The 19,020-nt window shown below is 39.4% G+C and overlaps 3 protein-coding genes across 3 annotated transcripts in view; 1 reads left to right on the top strand and 2 right to left on the bottom strand.

Moving 5' to 3' along the window:
- Positions 1–12,868, top strand: LOC131772519 (endothelin-converting enzyme homolog). Its single transcript, XM_059088442.2, has 17 exons — positions 1–1,526; positions 2,336–2,392; positions 2,951–3,070; positions 3,147–3,233; positions 3,832–3,965; positions 4,612–4,843; positions 5,128–5,226; positions 5,336–5,413; positions 5,852–5,955; positions 6,440–6,498; positions 6,861–6,915; positions 7,507–7,574; positions 7,863–8,005; positions 10,232–10,297; positions 10,618–10,713; positions 11,267–11,343; positions 11,798–12,868. Exons 1-17 carry the CDS (start codon positions 798–800, stop codon positions 11,895–11,897), a joined length of 2,304 nt encoding a protein of 767 aa, XP_058944425.2. The 5' UTR covers positions 1–797; the 3' UTR covers positions 11,898–12,868.
- LOC136283552 (uncharacterized) lies at positions 9,318–10,028 on the bottom strand. The gene is made up of 3 exons (XM_066172572.1): positions 9,983–10,028; positions 9,494–9,859; positions 9,318–9,424 (listed from the first exon to the last, which is right to left on the bottom strand). The coding sequence occupies exons 1-3, from the start codon at positions 10,026–10,028 to the stop codon at positions 9,318–9,320; spliced, it is 519 nt and encodes a 172-aa protein (XP_066028669.1).
- The window catches only part of LOC131772520 (VWFA and cache domain-containing protein 1-like), a 19,148-nt gene continuing 12,980 nt past the window's right edge, over positions 12,853–19,020 (bottom strand). The window contains exons 22-32 of the mRNA XM_059088443.2: positions 18,461–18,585; positions 17,759–17,869; positions 17,341–17,419; positions 17,181–17,240; positions 16,674–16,761; positions 16,350–16,416; positions 15,623–15,728; positions 15,158–15,204; positions 14,689–14,812; positions 13,924–14,040; positions 12,853–13,605 (exon numbers count right to left, since the gene is read on the bottom strand). Of these exons, the coding sequence (XP_058944426.1) occupies positions 13,369–13,605; positions 13,924–14,040; positions 14,689–14,812; positions 15,158–15,204; positions 15,623–15,728; positions 16,350–16,416; positions 16,674–16,761; positions 17,181–17,240; positions 17,341–17,419; positions 17,759–17,869; positions 18,461–18,585 (1,161 nt within the window). The 3' untranslated portion in view covers positions 12,853–13,368. The remainder of the gene's footprint in view (positions 13,606–13,923; positions 14,041–14,688; positions 14,813–15,157; positions 15,205–15,622; positions 15,729–16,349; positions 16,417–16,673; positions 16,762–17,180; positions 17,241–17,340; positions 17,420–17,758; positions 17,870–18,460; positions 18,586–19,020) is intronic.

Below are 19,020 nucleotides of genomic sequence, written 5' to 3' on the forward strand. Positions count from 1 at the left end.
ATTTACGTGTGTCAATTACTTATTCCTCATTCGCCACGACTTCGTCGTTCGTGATAAGAGGTAGAATACGCTGAAAGCTCAACGGAAACCTCTCTGATAGGAGATTTATCCATGAATGCTGGCAGCGAAAAGTGCTTCACAAAGGCATGTACCATGACGTATTTAAAGTACTTGAGTCGGATTAAAACAAGCTGCTGCTGTTTTAAGTCAGGCTTGACTGAGAATACATTTGACGGTCTTTTGAATTTCTCACAGAGGGCGCAGTATAGAGTGCTGCGAAAACTATAGTCAACTATTCAATATCAAAGTATTCGACAGCGTAAGTGTTGATCAAAGTTATCAAGTAAACAACTTCTGGCCATAAACAGGGCAAAAAGTTTAGCTAAATTAATGCAGCGTGACTTCCAGACGTTAGCTTAAATGAATTTTGATAAGTCCTTCATTTGAAAGTGTTTCGTAAGAAAAGCTGATAGTCACTCAAGTGTATAGAGAGATTATGAAACTTGTTCGTGGTGACAAGTTTAAGTTTGTGCAGATGTTAATAATTAAAAGTTTATTTTTTTAGTTCTTCAGTGTCGTATCCTTTGTGAGTAAGAACCACTTCCTAAACTTAAAGCTTGGGGCAGTAAAAGATTTTTCCAATCTATCTGATAATTGATGTTTTTTAAAGATATTGTTCTTGCGTGGGAAAACCACCCAAGCGAAGACGGGCGGAAATCAAGACTATTTAAAGATATAACTTCTAGACATTTACCTCTTCAAAACGTATTGGATTTGCAATACAATAATCATATCGAATGAAAAACGAAGGGAACATGGATTTGGCTTATGGCAGCAGTACCAGTACCCAGACTTTTGGAATGGAGTCTGCAGAAAGTAGGACTATTAATTTCTCTAAAGAGAAACAGAGGCGGTTTCGTCTCGGGCTGTTGACAATCATTTGTGCAGTCTTATTACTTGCCTGTCTTGCTCTCGCTACGTATGCGATCTTGCTCTCGTTTAGGAAAGAAAAAGATGCGACCAAAGACGAGGTGAAGTATTGTACTTCGTCCACATGCTTAGAAGTGGCAGCCGCTGTTAAGAAGAGCCTGAACGAATCCGTGGATCCGTGTGAAGATTTTTATCAGTATTCCTGTGGCAGTTGGATCGAGAACAACCCAATTCCACCATCAGAAACGACAACGGCCACTTTTATAACAGCAGCAAAGAAGAACGATGAAAGATTGTTGCTACTTCTGTTAGAAGACGACGAGCTTCCGCGCGAACATGCCGTGAAGAAAGCGAAGAACTATTTTAAATCTTGCATGACCGAGGACGACGATAACAACACTGCTACAGTTGTTGAGTTAAAAAGCCTTATCCGGCGTTTCGGATCCTGGCCACTAGATGTGGCCACTTGGAATGTCTCAACATGGAGTCTCAATCACGCTTTATTGGAAATCCATCGTGATTATTCTGCTACGACACCCTTGTTTGCGATGACTGTGGATGTAAACCCTTTTGATTCTTCTCGATATATTCTAAAGGTATGACATAACATGTAATTGTAATCATGTTAGGATATGAGTAGTCTCTTTATGATTATATTACTTCTCTTGATGGTAAAGTGCATTCAGTTAAAACTCCGAATGAACAACTGCTCGCAAATTTTTTCTGTAGTTCCAGCCAGTTTATGAATAATTCTATTCCACATCAGGTGATCTAATCTCCGCAAGGTTACTTGTGTTGTTATTTTTACCACGCCGGACACAACAATTTAGAAGTTTATTCTCCTTATGATCAAGTATCTGCAATATTTTTGCAGTTCCACAAAGTTTATGATCCCGTTCCAACTCATTTAATAAAATAACTGGCAGATTTCTTCAGTTTTTATTTGTACTACACCAAACTCTCAACAATTAAGAAGTTCGCTCAACAGGGAAATGATTGACAAGCAACAAGATGAGAAGGGCTTTTGGCGACTGAGCATAATTTTGAAACAAGAGGTGTAAATGCATCGAAAGATCTTTGAACTAGCAACTATGCAACTTTAAGTTTGTCTAACATATTTTTCCTAGTAAGAGAGCGATCCTGAAGCGCATCCGCGGGGTAAAACATGTTTAACCAGGTTGGACAAGATAAATGCTTATCCGCGTTTGACCACGACTGCTTCATCACGCGTTAAGGTTATCAAACACAATTTCACAACGTCACAATTTTCAGTAGCATCAAACGAGGTGTTAAAATGAAAACATGAATCAACAGGTGTACTTTTTTGAATATGGGTCAGTCCGAATTTAAATTAAATTCATTTGGCGTCTCAACCGGGCCTTTTTGGTTTTCTCTTTTGTCATAGATCAATCCTCCATCTTTGAGTCTCATTCGGGAACAGTACTTGACAGAGGATAACAAGGTATAAAAATCACGACGTTTTACTTTCAGAAACTAGAAAATAATTTCCTAGATGTTTACTCAGTGGATCCTGTTCTGAATCAATTGGTGTTCTATTAAAGTTTGCCCCTTGTACGAGAGCTAGTTTTCGCGCTGAAGTATGAATACAGAATTAAATTGAAGTTGTACGAAAACAAAAGAGTTTAACAATGGTAATTTAATTAATTTTGATCCTTCCTTTCCTGTATTTTAAATCATTTCAAAAAACTTGCAAAGTTACGTTAGCTGCCAATATAAGCAACAATTCCACCTTCAAGCTATGAAGTCCCAGACACAAGGAGAATGTACTAGTTTAATGGTCAAAATTTTGTGGCTTGTTATCAACTGAATATGATCAATGTTGAGGGCACTTTGATATCATTAAGTTGGCTGGATTAAACCATTCATCGGCCACGTTATGAGGAATTTTAAAAAGGACATTTCTCGGACATTTTCCATGTGAGCTAGTCAGGATGTTGCGCCGTAGATGAAAAAATCATAACCTCACAATTTATGTTTTATTTTTTGGGGGCCATTTCAGACACGAGTGGCATACGTGAATTACATGACCAAAATAGGAAAGTTGCTTGGAAGTCCTGATAGTAATCAAACAAAAGAACAAATGGAAAAAGTTTTAGAGCTGGAGGGAAAACTGGCCCAGGTAAGTTTATCTCCTTAGAATGAACGAATACGATACATGCAATATAACTTACTGCTGTTTTGTGTTGATATTACAGATAATACCTCCGGCGAGCGAATTGGGAAAGAATTTCCTGCAAAACATGAATATGACGGAGCTCGAGAAATTGGCACCTGGTTTCGAGGTAGGAAATTTCTTATGTTTATTCTGAGCCTGAAAGAGATCTTTGTTGATTCAGCAGCTGGTGTTGAGATCTGATACAGCGACACAAATGCTTATCGAGTTTTCAACGCCAATTCAGTGCTCACTCTAGTTTATGTTCTAAATCTTTTCTTAGCATATTTTGCGACAAAGAGATACGTCTTTAAGGAGCATAATGCTTCACAAGGTGATACATTCCAAGTCGGTTTCATCACCTGAGGGACACTCGTATAGTCTGCAGTCGATGAGTCTCGATACGCATCAGAAGAAACGTCATAATAGAAGAAACAATAACAGTTTTTGATTCGTGTATTCGTCACGATGAATACCTGATGAATACCTCACAAAATGTTAATTTGATTGAACGTAGAATCACATCATGTCTTCCCATATGATTGGACTTTAATTTTCCGTTTACTCTCACTTTCCATTCGGATTTGATAGGCCCCGAAAAATGCTGCTTATTAAAAAACACATCTTCCTTCCCAAGTTTATTTGGTGTGTTACTGGGAGAATAACATTGCTCTATTATCTGGACATATTTGAATAATGTTAAATGACAGATTGTGGTTCCCTTTTAGTTCACCTGGTTGGAATTTATCAACGAATTGTTAAAACCTTTCGACGTGTCGCTGAACGCTTCAGATATAGTCATGGTCCCTTCGCCAGAGTATCTTCGGAACCTCTCCTACATTGTGAACAACACCAGCAAGGAGTAAGGAGATAAGATACATCTTTCAATAGGCTTGACTTGTAGTTACTTTATGTAATGAATTCGAGGGAGGAATCAAGCCCCGAAAAAGGTAGTGAATAAAACCTTTCAATAAGTCAGTCAGCCATTAAGTCTCACCTGTTGCTAGGCAAAGTTCAAAACCTCTGCTCATCTTTTGTTCAGTATTGGGTATTTATTGAGCTTGTCACTAACCTGCTGTGATCAGTGTATCAACCATCGATGCAGTCAATCCTAGTCAGATAGCATTTCAGCCAGGAAGTCCATCATTCAGTCAGTCAGCTAGTCAGTCCATCATTCAGCTAGTCAGTCCACCATTCAGTCAGTCAGACAGTCAGCAGGTCGGTCAACCAGCTGGTCGATCCATCATTCAGCCAATCAGGCAGTCCATCAGCCAGTCAGTCAATTAGTCAGTCCATTATTCAGTCAGCTAGACATCTAGCAGGTCAGTCAGTCAGCTTATAGTAGATCTGTCAGTCGGCAAGTCAGTTATTCACCTGGCCAGTCACTCTGTCAGTCAATCTGTTAATCAGTCTATCAACTACACAAAGATATTTATTCGGTAAAAAAGTAAGTCCATGGAGTCAGACGGAAATTTGATATTTGATACCATCGAAACATCTTTCCTCAGGACAATGGCGAGTTACGTGATCTGGAATTTTGTTCAATCTGTTGTTCCCTACATGTCGCATGTATTCCGGTCTGCTTTATTGGAATATCAGAAGGAGACGATAGGAACCAAATCTGCTCCTCCTCGATGGTATTCGTGCATCGAGGACGAGAATGGCTATTACCATGGACTGACATTTGCTTTGGGATATATATGGATTTCAAAAGTGTTCGACGTTGAAATTATACCATTTGTGAGTACAGCGTACCATTTGAGTATTCCTTGTTAGCAAACTAAGCAGTGGTTTTGTAGACAATCTTAGTGTTTGGCCTTTAGAGAATTATCTAAACACTCCTTCATCACATACACGCACGTAATTCCTTCACCCCTTCCCCTCTGACTCTCCTTCCCACTTCCCCCCCCCCCTTTACCCTTAAACTTTGCTTTGTTAGTTTAACTGACTTAAACAAGCTAGATTTTGTCTCTGAAATTTCTCACGCAAAATGTTTAAAACTTAAATATGTGTTTTTGTGACAGATTCAAGATATGTCAAAAAGAATAAGGAGTGTATTTAGAAATGAAACGTCCCAACTCGATTGGATTGACGACGAAACTCGACGGAAAATTGACGAAAAGGTGCAGTAAAATTTAACCAAAATCAGAATAGCACACTTTTGATAATATGCATTGGTCACTTACTTTATTAATGACAGGTAATCTAAGGTTGTCTACGATTCGATTTTAGGAAGATGCAATGAAATTCCACATTGGCTTTCCCAAGCTCTGTGCCAACGAAACATTGCTGAACGAGTTTTACAAAGATGTAAGTGTGCACATACCGTCTAGTATGGAAGTGTGAAGTGATATGAGGCGGGTAAGCGATATTTTGTGATTGCAAAAATCTCTGATCCTTACATCCCGGCATATCCAAGTCTACTCTACAATACTGAAAGCAATCTGCAAAAGTCCTCGCTTAAATTTCCTGGAACTAGAGAATGCAGCTATATTTGTATTTATAAAGCATGAGCAGAAAATCGCTTGCATATACGATTGCAAAGCCAAATGCTTTTTGACAAGCGGCAAAGGGCGACACCGTTACGCTTACATTGAATCTCCTTAATTTGGCAAGATTCCATCTCACAAACAGTCGCAATTTTCTATTCCCTGTACTGATCATACAAATTACGTTGACAACGCAAAGCGGTTCAAAACTAATGTGGACCCACTTTTCGGATCAACTAATGTCAAATTTCCTTTTTAGTTGAACATCAGTGAGAATGATTATCTTAAGAACGTCTTGAGTGTGATGATATGGAAAAGGAGATTGGCCTTTTCAAAACTTAAGACAGCGGTGGACAAAGACCAGTAAGTACAAAAGACCTGATACTTAACTATGAGTGTGCACATTCTAAGCTGACCATCACCATTATATTTTGCAATCAGATGCTCTTCTTACCGTTGTATTCGTGTTTCTAAGGAATCCTCCAGTTCCATTAATATTAGTACCCAATTTTAGTTAGATTTTGATCCAATACCGGTTTACTTTTCCAAAACTATACATGTTATAATCAAATTGAGATGACTGCTTCCAGAGTTGCGATCGGTAATAGACAGTTTGAAATGTTTTCCTAATCCGATCTGTTTTCTTGGGCTCATCATTTTGTTTGATTGCATATTCGCTTGACGGTTTAACGCGCACTCCTTTCGGAGTCTGAAAGCTGGCTGAATACCATTCAGCCAGCTTTCGTGAGATCCACGAAATGAGATCCACCCTTGCCCAAGGAAGGATTATATAGCATAATGACTAAATAGCATCGATTAAGTCATTTTTTCTTTTCTCTCATCTCAGATGGTTCACTGGACCTCAGAAAGTTAACGCATTTTACTTACGAAGCAGGAACGAAATAAGTAAGTAGGAATCACATCTTAAACAAAGATAGCTTATAGCTATCATTTGATTTTAATTTGTACCAAACCTTTTGAAACGACATCATCCTTATATTATCCCCATATAAAGACTAGAAAAATTGTTGAAATATCTAAGTGCACACACTTAATACCATTAACTTATCTTAATTGAAGAAACAGCACTAAGTTTTTTTTTTTTTTTCACGGTTACCGTCTACTGTAACCATCAAGCCTCACGTTCCTCATATCCCTACTCTTACCACAAGCTTTAAAATTTTCGAAAAGGAAGTTCTTAATCTGAACGCGAACTGTAGCTCGAACGTCTCCATTCAAGTTCAACATGACGATGATCTCTTCGGTAGGTATTTTAGCAGGAATTCTTCAGCCTCCATTTTACTACGGACGAAAAGCTCCAAGGTATGAGCAGGATCTCCCTTTCATTTAAAAATAAATAAGTAACGAAACGAAAGGGCAATGTCAAACGCTTATTGAAAAATCATCATCAGTGATATTTTAGTTCGAAAGTGTCGAGAGGAGAAAAATTATAGAAGTCAAAACATAATATTGAAATCAGGCATCTGCTAATGGTCGAGAAATTGATGTGAAGAGACGGATCACGCAAGTTCTACGCAGTTAGAAAACTTTGGATAACTTCAGGAACTTTGCGAGCTCTTTCTCCCTAGAAATATACCCATCTAGTATAATGGTTTGAAACCATGCAACTAATCGCAGCCACAAAATTCTGTCGCGGAGGCAGAGATTTTCGCAAAAATCTAACATGTCCTTCGAGGCAAATTTTCGCTGCGGTGTGTCGAAGTGACTTGTTTTGAGAGCAATACACACGGCGCTGCTTTTCGCGAACAGTTGTTGTTGAAGTTAAAAAGCTTTCCACTCTTTCTTTCTCTTAACTGATTCGAAATATGAAATGACGAGTTATCTTTGTCTGTAAAGTAGATTTAAACGGTCTTTCATATTTATAGGCTAGTTTTGTCCACTTTTCATCTTCAGATCCATAAACCTTGGTGGGATTGGAGTGATTCTAGCACACGAGTTATCTCACGGATTTGACGCCGCTGGTCAGTAAAGCAAAAATGTTAAAAAGTGCCGGTTTTGATTGTACTGAAAGTTTATTCCTGAAAGATATAGCACTTTACCTTAATCCTTAATCACGTAGTTTTGAACAGGTTTTGTTTTCGCTATTTATTTCGTTTTTATTTTGCTTATTCTGTATCGCTCAGTTAGAGCATTTTAATCCCACTCTTTGCTGGATTCATCAAGGCCGCGCACATACTGTGGACCTAAAGACCGATAGGATAAGTAGTAGACAGCTTCAGTGACTTTTTCATAACGCTTACGCTTTCCAGGGAGAAAGTTCAACGAGAATGGAGAGGTTGTTGAAGACTGGTGGAGCAGTTCTTCGTCTCAAGGATTCAAAGAGAGATCCAAATGCATTGTAGACCAGTACAGCAAGTTCTCAGTAGATGTTGGAGGTGGAAAAAGAGAAAACGTAAGTTACAAGGAAGAAATCATCAATGAAGCGTTTGGATTTGAATCTCTCTTTTTTCGTGAGAGAGAGGAGGGGGGGAGGTGTATGTATGTGTCTATGTATGCAACCATGGATGTTGTATATAAAGCGTTTATTTAATCGTTTAATTAAGCGTTTATACATATACATATATATATAGTGTAAAAATTTTGACTCTCGCAAAACAGTGCTCAATACATAAGAGTACAGCGATGTATATATTGTGGGAGGAAAAAGACAAATAAACTACAAGTTCATCCCTACAACAGGCTTGTAGGGATGAACTTGTAGTTTATTTGTCTTTTTCCTCCCACAATATATATATATATATATATATATATATATATATATATATATGTATGTACGTATTTATCTATGTATTTATACATCCATCCATGCGTCCATACATTCATGTATCCTTGCATTTATGCATCCATTTCATGTGGAGAATAGCGCTATTGTCCGTTATACTCCGGGACCTTTTCATCGGATGGTTGAAATCGTGCTCGGCAAGTGTCGAGTTCTGGCAAGAATATTTCGGTTGAGTAACTTTTGCCTGAAGGTGACATCCTTAAGCATTAATGTAACTTAAGAGATTTGAAGACAAAAGTTGGGTGTGGGGGGAGGGGAGTGAGAAAGTGAGAAGTGATTGATTGCCACTAAGCAAAGGGTCGCGGTGACTTCAAAGTCTAAGTTGTCTCGACCATTTTTTTTTTCTTGTCCACTCTGACTTGGTCAGTTTATGGCTCAATTACTTCACAAAAAAAGAAAACATTCAAACGCATTTTATAGGCAGAAAATATTCTTTTTTGCTTTTAAAACTCAACAATCGAAGCATCACTCGAGCAACTTTTTTCGCCATTGCTCATTTATTTTCATTGGCTTAAGAAGCATTCAATGTGGTAGCTGATATACAAGATGACAACTTTAGTTTTTAACTTTGACGAATCGCTTTTTTAAAGTTAAATCAGTGAAAAACTTTTTTAACTTGAACTTCGAAAACATTTTCTTGGAATTCTTTAACAGGTGACTAAGCGCTAGATAGATGTAGACCTTTCACTATCAACTCGTCCGTCCATCCATCTATTCATTATCCATCCATCCATCTATTCATTATCCATCCATCCATCTATCCATCCATGCATGCATCCATCCTACATATATTTATTCACTCATCCATCCATTCATCTACATATCCATTCATCCAACCATCCATAAATCCATCATAAATTTCTCCACCCATCCGTCCTTCTATCCAGCCATCCATCAATCAACCCATCCATCTATTCTTCTATTAATTCATCATTGATCTCTCCACCCATCCGTCCTTCTTTCCATCCATCCATCCATCCCTCCATCCATGCATTCCTCCGTCCATCCCTCCATCCATCCATCCATCCACTCATCCACCCATCCATCCATCCCTCCATTCATCCATCCATCCATCCCTCAATCCATCCACTCATCCACCCATCCACCCATCCATCCATCCATCCCTCAATCCATCCATCCATCCACCCATCCATCCATCCCTCCATCCACCCTTCCATCCATCCACCCATCCTCTATCCCTCCATCCACTCATCCATCCATCCGTCCATCCCTCCATCCATTCATCCATCCATCCGTCCATCCGTCCATCCGTCCATCCGTCCATCCGTCCATCCGTCCATCCGTCCATCCGTCCATCCGTCCATCCGTCCATCCATCCATCCATCCATCCATCCATCCATTCATCCATCCATTCATCCATCCATTCATCCATCAATCCATCCATCCGTCCATCCCTCCATCCATTCATCCATCCGCCCATCCCTCCATCCCTCCATCCATCCACTCATCCACCCATCCATCCCTCCATCCATTCATCCATCCATCCATCCCTCCATCCATCCATCCATCCCTCCATCCCTCCATCCGTCCACTCATCCACCCATCCATCCATCGCTCCATCAATTCATCCATCCATCCATCCATCCATCCATCCACCCCTCCATCCATTCATCCATCCATCCATCCATCCATCCCTCCATCCATTCATCCATCCGTCCATCTATCCATCCATCCATCCATCCATTCATCCCTCCATCCTGTTATCTATGAATATACTTATCAATCTACACTTCGCAAAAAGCAGGCTTTAGGTAAAGCCTTTTATTATTCAAGATTTTTATTCAAGCTCTTACTTTTTTATCTGAATTGATCCAGTTGAATGGTGAACTGACTTTGAGTGAAAACATTGCAGACAACGGTGGCATTCGTATGGCTTATTTGGTAAGTCTAACTGTAACACATCACACCACATTTCACCTCCATAAAATCAAGCTATTTCATCTATGACTGTCTCACTCACTCTTGATTGTTCTGAGAACTAGCAGTAGTCAAGTGGTGTTAGAAGATGCTGGGGGTGCAAGGTAGAGATCAGCTCCCGGAAGAACAACTTGCATCAAACCATTTTGAATACGATGTATCTATTTAATTTTTTTCAATATCTATTTATGTAAAGTGATTTTGTGATTTATTTTTTTTGGTAACAATCTATATGCTAGTTATCATTCATAACACTTTAACTTGTTTATGAATCTTATATACAGGGATATAAGGATTGGCTTAAGAACAATGCTCCCGAACCTCAGTTGCCTGGCCTGCAGATGACTCACGAGCAGCTCTTATTTGTGAGCTTTAGTCAGGTGAGGAGTGGGTGAGGTGGGGGAGGCTTGTAGTTAAGTCAGATGAGGAGCTGAGTAGGTAGGGCAGAACCTTGAATTCCGTTTTTATTGAGCTAATTGTTTTAATCTCATTTTTCTCCTCCTTGCAGAGGAGATTAAAATAGTTAAAACAAGGAATTCTCGTGCGTTTTATTACGGACAACTTTGCTTTTTGGGTAGAAGGACATATGACGAAGCACCTAGGAAGTCAGTTAGTCCGTGACCTCCAGACGATGTAATGTAACTATCCTAAGGGCTGGAGTTTCAATGAATAGAGCTAACTCTTGCTCCCTCTTGAGTTCCCAAGACATAATTTCTCCTTGCAATATCAATAGAATATCAAATAGACTGGTGATGAGAACAGAGAATTATCGAGTAGGGCATAATTAGTTATTCCAATGTCAAATTCTCTGAGCTTACATCATAGGAATTATGTGGCAGACAGAAGGGAGGATTACAATGAAGTGAAAGGTTTATATAACTAAATTTTGGTTAAAGCTTTGCCGTTACTCACAATGGATTTTGCATTGTTTAGGCATTTTGTGCTGCCATGACTCCATCAGCGGCCTTCCGCTTCACAAAAGCAAGCGTGCACTCAATACCACGCTACAGGTAAGACATACAAGAAATTCTGTGAATGGAAGAGGGGACCCCTTCTCCTCCCTGGATCCACCTCTTATATATCTAAGATCATAAGCCCTTTTTGCCTCGAATGGTTCTTCTGATATTTTAAATGACGTATAGAAGCTGACGTCCAATTTTCACCATATTTCGACGTCTTTAAAAAAGCCAAAGGAAAATAAAAATCAAACCAAGAATAGGGTTGAACCACGATATATTCTCGAAATTTAATTCAAGCTGCGTTGATTTCAGTTAGATCCACGCTGATTTCCATGTGGTTTGTTAAGCGTCGGTTTTTTGACGGTTTGTTACAATCTTGCCTCTGTGTGGACATTTTTCTCTAGTTTACTAGTTCCAGTCTAATTCACTCAGGAGCCCTGATGAGTGCATTCGTCTTCTCAGTTTGTTGCTCACCTTTTCATATTTTCGTTGCCGTTTTCTTCAGGATTATCGGCTCGTTGTCAAATATGGAGGAATTCTCCGAAGCATTCAAGTGTTCCGCTGGTCGAAGAATGAATCCCAAGAAGAAATGTAAACTGTGGTAAATCACAGACATAACGAATCTGTCTGTGACACCTATTAGCAGATGTTGCAGATACTAATTTTGGTTTTTCCTCCTCTCAATTCTAAACATGAATACGGTTAAATATCGTTAATTGTCGCATATCTCCACATCAAATATATCCTTTAATATCTTTTACAATCAAACGCGATTCCAATTAAGAGAAAAGTCGGATCAATTTCAGTATCTGGGCAACTGCCCACTTACCCCTCCCCTAACCCAACAACAGTTAGGGGAGGGTAGGTGGGCAGTTGCCCAGATATTGATATTGATCCGAAAAGTCAAAGGTAACTGCAGATGTAATATCTAAATACGTCTGCAATTCAATCATTAATGCCACTTGCAAAACGAAGACAGTCAAGCTAAGGAAGAGTGCCATATTTTGTATTTTGTTTTCTTCCTAGAAAAAAGTTAGTTCCACAACAATTCTGACTGCAGATTTCGAAAACATTTTTTACGTGTCCTAATTCTTATACACATTTTAGGTGTAATTTAGTTCGCAGATTAAAATTTAGGAGAGATATCCTAATATGCAGTAAGGAATTGTGTGAAAAAACGTTGCAAGAAAAACATAGATCTGACTTTGTCCGGGATGTTTATAGTTTTAAAACGATATTTTTCGACGTGTAAGAGTAGTTTGAAGAGAGTGTATTTTAGCCATCCAAACAAAATCCCCTTTCTACATAAAATAGCAGGACATAGAGTGCATGGATTTTTGTGTTTCGCTGTGTTCAGCGTATATGGCTCTAAAACAGAGGGGCGGGGGAGGGCATAATCCTCCTTAAAAATTGAGGTGAGTTCGCATATTGATTCATTTGCCAGGCGATTGTTGCATGTTAAAAGAAAGATGTACGTAACGAAGATGCTGTAAAAAACAAGTTGTATAACAATAAACAAATCAGTTAAACCCCTATGATTCAAGATAAAAGCATCTCTTTTATTTACAGAAAATACACCGTCAAATTTTGAAGATCGTGACAAAATGAGCTAAAGAAAAATTCACCTAATATATCTTCGACAAGATAGCGAGTCTCGACCATAGAAGTATTTTTTTAAATCAGTAAATACAACTGGGCATAGCAAACTAAAATTGTCTTCGACACTATGAGCGTTTAACTAGAAAATACGGCTTACGAAGCCGTCTGTATTTTGTGACACTCACGTTTTGCCAAAGATCTGCGCAAGAATTTGATAGCAATTGTTGGCCAATGAATCCACACTTTAATCTCAGCATTTTAATCTAAGCATGTTCAGCAGCGTTCGAGGCGACCTTAAACTGTATCCTAACAATTTCTGCAACGACACATCAAAGTTCTGTTGTAACTAAAAACGTTTATCTAAATAAGTTGTAACACATTGATGCTGTGTTAAATATTTACAATTTAGCAATAGAAGACTTCTCCCCAGTTTCTACGTTTCTAAATTCTACAATCGGGGATGGGGAAGATGGCTAATCAACGCAGGAAAAATGGCCAAAGAAACGACATAAGCCGTAGATACACCGACAAAAAGTTCAACTTGTTACCAGACCCCGATGGGTTCTTCGGGTGCGGAGACTGGGTTGAACGGAGGCTTGGGTCACGTGTTGGAACGCGAACGAAGACGGAGTCGGTATCAGGCTTCTTGCAAGCGCTTTTTGTCGTCCCCAGGCTTCGACGAATTGAAGGACAAGCCACTGCAGCATTTGGACTCTGTAAAGAAAACCATTTGAAACACACCTCGTTGATAGATATAAGAATGTAAAAGGCAATACTCATTTTGTAAGCCTTTCATCAGAGCAAAATAAGTTCCAACGAGTTTTTCCTGTCCGTCGGCACAACATAAAAGTTTGTTAATAAAAACTAATCACAGACATCCCCAATTTCTGTTAGATAAGACTTGTTTTAGTATACATTTCAGCAGATTTGAACATATCTATAGAAGACATGGGTCACGGTAGACTTGAAATCTGATGATCATTGTTAGCTTTGAGAGCAAAGAGACATGATCAGCACAAGGTAAATCCATACCTTATAATAGTGCAGGGCACATGGACTGTAAGGTACATTGCACAGACAAGGCACGCAGATTGGCGCCGACAGGGAAATATCTTTAGTGATACCATCCGCACACGACTTCTTTGAACACTGGGAACAAGAGACAGAGAAAAGTCTGAGTTATTTCAAACTGTGAACTCCCGACCTGGACCTGGCTGACATTATAACGATGCAAAGAAGAGGGAAGCATTGATTGGATTCACGGTAGAGGAGAAGAGTCACTCATCGAAATATCAGAAAAAAAATTACCACACCTTCCTCAATGTCAAATAAACAACATAATAAAGATTACTGATAAGTCCAAAGGTTTTTTATTGTAGGTTGTCTGATGGATTGGTTAGTTTATCTTTCACACGCCTGATACAACCAGATACCAACATGTTCAAACCAGCTTTTCTGTTGGCTTCTCATGACAACATTTCCCCAGTCCATGATTATCGATGATATCGGTTGGCTAGCATTGTTGATAAGCGGGGAAGAAGCAGGGAAGGAGTTATTTTTTCGAGATTTCGGACATAGAGAACTCTGACAATGAAAATGCAGAATGATTCAACTAATTTTGCAACTGGTTGGTGTATTTTAAAAATTATTTCTTGCACTTGAAACTGATCTTTAGATCAACTCAATTAATTTGTTTACGTTAGAATGTAACGCTCTTGTTTTCTCCTTTCTATCGTTTCTTTCGAGTGAGAGGGAAGGAGGCGGTGAACAGGATCCCCAATTGTTGGGCAAACTTACCGAGGTGCATTTAATAGCGGGGTCCGGGCAGTCTCCCCCATCAAGGACAACGAGGTACACATTTGTGTTCGGTACGGCTACCATGATGTAATAACCACATGTCAAGTTTCCTCGGACAATACCACTGAAATGCAAGAGAATGAGATCTTACAAAAACCAAGAAAGACCAAAATCATGAAGTAATTTTAGAGGAAATCGACATCGGAAGTGAGTGCATCGTCAGACCAACAGGAATACGTAACTATTATTTTACTAAAACTAGCGGTGAACTCCTTTGAGTCCTACGTGACGACAGGCGGGTTACATAAACTTTTGTATCCGAGTAGTAGTACCCGGATTCTTCCTTAAATACTAATGGGTACCCTGAGGTTTTATTACACAGAGGGTACCGCAGCCCTCTCACCACCACTGTGTTCGTTCACGCCATGTTTCAATTAAATTAGCCTTTTATAGTAAACAAAATACTCACGCAGGAAGTGTGTCTGTTATCTTGTAGTTGGTGTACGTTTGGCCAAGCTGAAAAGACAAATATAATACAGAGCTTATCATTAAACATAATGTCTAAAAAAAATTTGGGCTCTTGTCGATCGCTATTAGGATGAAATTCCTTGCATCTTTCCATACTTCTCGGGTTCCATTATACACTCATTCCTTACCAATCAAAAACGATATTTCACTGCCGACCTTTCGCCTAAATGAGTGAAGAGATGTAATCCTTGTTTTCTCTCTATCTTCATTTACTCACGTCTGATACACACACTGCCCCATGCGTTTAAAATAGAAAGAGATTACTTCTATTCCTAAATGAGACACTAGTTCATTGTAGGTTTGTAGGACTTCCCATCATTTTTTTAGTTCACCCTGTCCTTACTTCGACATGTATGACACTCTCGGACAAAAATTAATGTGAAGATTGTGATATCATGATATTTACCTCCAAGTCATTACAAGCTAAACTTGTGGATATTATTCCTTTCTTCTTTATGTCTAACAGCAGTTCTGGATGTTTGAAGGCGAGATGGACGCGTTCTTTAGCAGCTCTATAAATTCAAGAAAGTGTTAAAACATAGCAACACTCCAGCAAAAAATTGAAGTTATCTTTAAACGTTTCTTAAAATGAGTAATGTTGATTGTCCTTATCTGTGGCGGAAAATAACATCCTCGCGTTTTCTAACCTGACGAACCCTCTAGCTCCGATATGCGGATTTCAATGTGAGGTAAATGTCCACAACGGAGTGAATGGGTGGGTGAGTGGGTGGGTGAGTGGGTGGGTGAGTGGGTGTGTGGTTGGGTGAGTGGGTGAGTGGGCGGGTGAGTGGGTGGGTGAGTGGGTGGATGAGTCGGTGAGTGGGTGGGTGAGGAGTGGGTGAGTGGGTGGGTGGGTAAGTGGGTGAGTGGGTGGGTGGGTGAGTTGGTGGGGGGTGAGTTGGTGGGTGGGTGAGTTGGTGGGTGGGTGAGTTGGTGAGTGGGTGTCGAGGCAACACCACAACTCGCTCCGAAATTAAGCCATATTCATGCAAAGAGTTCAAAATGAATCAAGTTGTGAGGATACATCATCATAGACTAAAATTTCCTCTCAAGTTAATATGGTTGCCTGATAAAATTCGAGTGCTCCAGCATGAAAACATTGAATGTCCTTAGACCCAACCAGAACTACAAACCTGGGACTGGACATAAACTGTTTACTGTAAACCACATAGCCATTTGGATCAATTAGCATACATGAAGCTGAAAAATAACAAATAGATTCCCATCAGAGGAATGACATTATGTGGAAAGTGGAAAGGTCTGTAAAAGTAAATATTAGCAAGATTAATTATTTATCTCCTGTTTTGGTGTTTACCCGACAGGCACGAAAATGTTTGGAATTGACATTTTTCTCAAAAAAGTCGTAGCAGTTACATGAACTGAACAAATATGTCACCACTGCAGTCTCTGGCCATTGCTGCTATTCTTAATATTAAACTTTTGGAGCATAAACTCACCAGAATTCTTTTTGCATATAGGTCCACTATCGGTGACTATTTGATGAATCTTGATCATTTTAAAATCAATACCCATTACGGCCCTGACCTTGAAGTTATGAAAAAAGGAAATATTTTAAAAGCAAAACAATGCAATGTGAACCTTTCTCGTTTCCTGCGGTGGGAAGATTGATATCAGAAGACCATTCAATAAATGGATGACAATCGATAAATCGATGATCAATGGAATTTACTCGCAAGCGATAACATGGTTCAATCAACTAAAATTAACATTTGCGACAAGGGTGGTTTTTAACGTCATTGATCTCATTGGAATAGTCGGGAAGTTTTCTTGTACCCCAATAAAACCATGATTAGTTGCAGCGTAGTGCCATGCGAACTATTGCCAGTTAATTATGTAGTCTGAAAATAAAAATGAGAGAAGTCAAAAAGTGGACTTCTGTCGGTAGCTACGGGAAACGGATGGACAAGCTGAGAGGAGATTACCATCAGAGTCCACTTTCTTACCATTGAATCACTGCTGATTGTTTGACTTGTTGTAACCACCACTCCAGCCCCTCCATTGTCCTACAGAGTAACGAGGAAAAACAGAAAAGGGTGTGTGAACAGTTTTACGTTGTCTAGCTTTCATTTCAATGGTCTTCGCTTATAATGGCTTACTACTTACCAAATAAGGAACTGAGAAAGTTACTTTTCCTGGGTACGACTTGGCCGCGTAGTACCAAGGACGAGTGGTAGGGTCATATCTTAACAAAGTAAAAAAAAACCCCAAGCAAAAAATTATTCACAAACTGGTCAGAAGAACACCTCATAGTCAACATCGTTACCGTTGTCATTTTCAACACATCGTCAACATTATCCTCTATATTTCTTGTCATCATCGTAATTATCGTCAGTGTCAATGTAATCATTATCGTTATTATCATTACCAACTTAACGTCATCGTTAACTTTGTGGCCATCGCTATCGTCATCGTTACCATTATCGTCATCGTCATCTCTACGTCATCGTTATCGTAATCGCAATCGTCATCGTCATGGTTACAATCAACAGTATTTTCACATTGTCAAGATAACGTCCCTGACCTGTTATTGTAGGTTTGCCTGCCCGGATACTGCCTCATCGCCCCAGAATTGGTGGCAATGTACCGCCATGCTGCGCTGCTACCGAGGACATGCATAGGGTTACGGTTCCAGCTGATAGAACAGAGGAGATCAATTCAAAAACCATAAAGCCGAAGGCAATTCTATGATAATCAACGAAACTGTGCGCAAACTGAGATAAGCCTGTCTATGGTGATCAGTAATGTAATTTTTCTGTAGAGTTGTAATCGGAAAGTGTAATCAGACAGTTGGTTGTAATACGACGCCTGTAATGGAACAGTTAAAGCAGCCAATCATACTAAGTCCAATCATAGAAACCCACCAACCACAGAATTGATTACAATAACTATAGCAACAACCCCTTCCCTACAAAACTTGGGAATTTCCTAAAGGAAGGAATTCTTTAGCTTAGACTTTGTCTCTACCCGAGATACTTTTTCCATTGTCAATTTTGACTTATTTCCGCGGTTTTTTTCTTCGGAAATTGTAACGGATATGATTAATTGGTAACAGGACTTCGTGTCTTCCAATTCTGTCTTTAATCATACTCATGATGAACAAATCGGACTCCCGCTCAGCGGTCGTCCGATTTTGCTAATCACTCACACGATAACAGACCGAAGTGGACTCCACTCGGTCCTCTTACCATTACGAATAATATTTTGGTTTAGTTTATATCCATACCACTTCTCTATCTCTCTAGTGAGTCGTATGTCCACTAAAACACCTTTCTTTAGTGATGGTATTGGAGATGTATCAACAACTCCATCCACGTAATCAGACAGGTGCTTCACAAACTCAAGGGTTTCCTGTAATATATACAATATGCATTAAAAAATTTGAGCCTCCACAATACCAGTCAGCGGTGACTGCTCAAAGTCTTGCCCTCCTTTCTCCCCTCTCGTCAGGCTCCGCCGTCGCAATTTTGCGAACGTTGTGGTATTGAAAAGGGTTGTCAACAATCTGAAATATTTTGTATACCCCTAAGGGAGATTGTGACCAGTCAGCTGTTAGCTATGTGACTCAAGTCAACTTTCCTGACCTTTCCTATCAAAAGACTCCACGACAATAAAAAATGATTGAACCAACAAATGACTGTGAAGGTCACTAAGCGGTTTGAAAAATATAATATTAAGTTTAATCGTCCATTTGTCATGTTTTAGACGGCTAATTCATTAGCTCCTCAACAGCCGTTTACTTCTATAAAATCAAACTATAAACGAGAGCGGAAACAGATTAAGAAA

The sequence above is a fragment of the Pocillopora verrucosa genome, chromosome 1 (genome assembly GCF_036669915.1).
Source record: "Pocillopora verrucosa isolate sample1 chromosome 1, ASM3666991v2, whole genome shotgun sequence".
Lineage (NCBI taxonomy): Eukaryota > Metazoa > Cnidaria > Anthozoa > Scleractinia > Pocilloporidae > Pocillopora > Pocillopora verrucosa.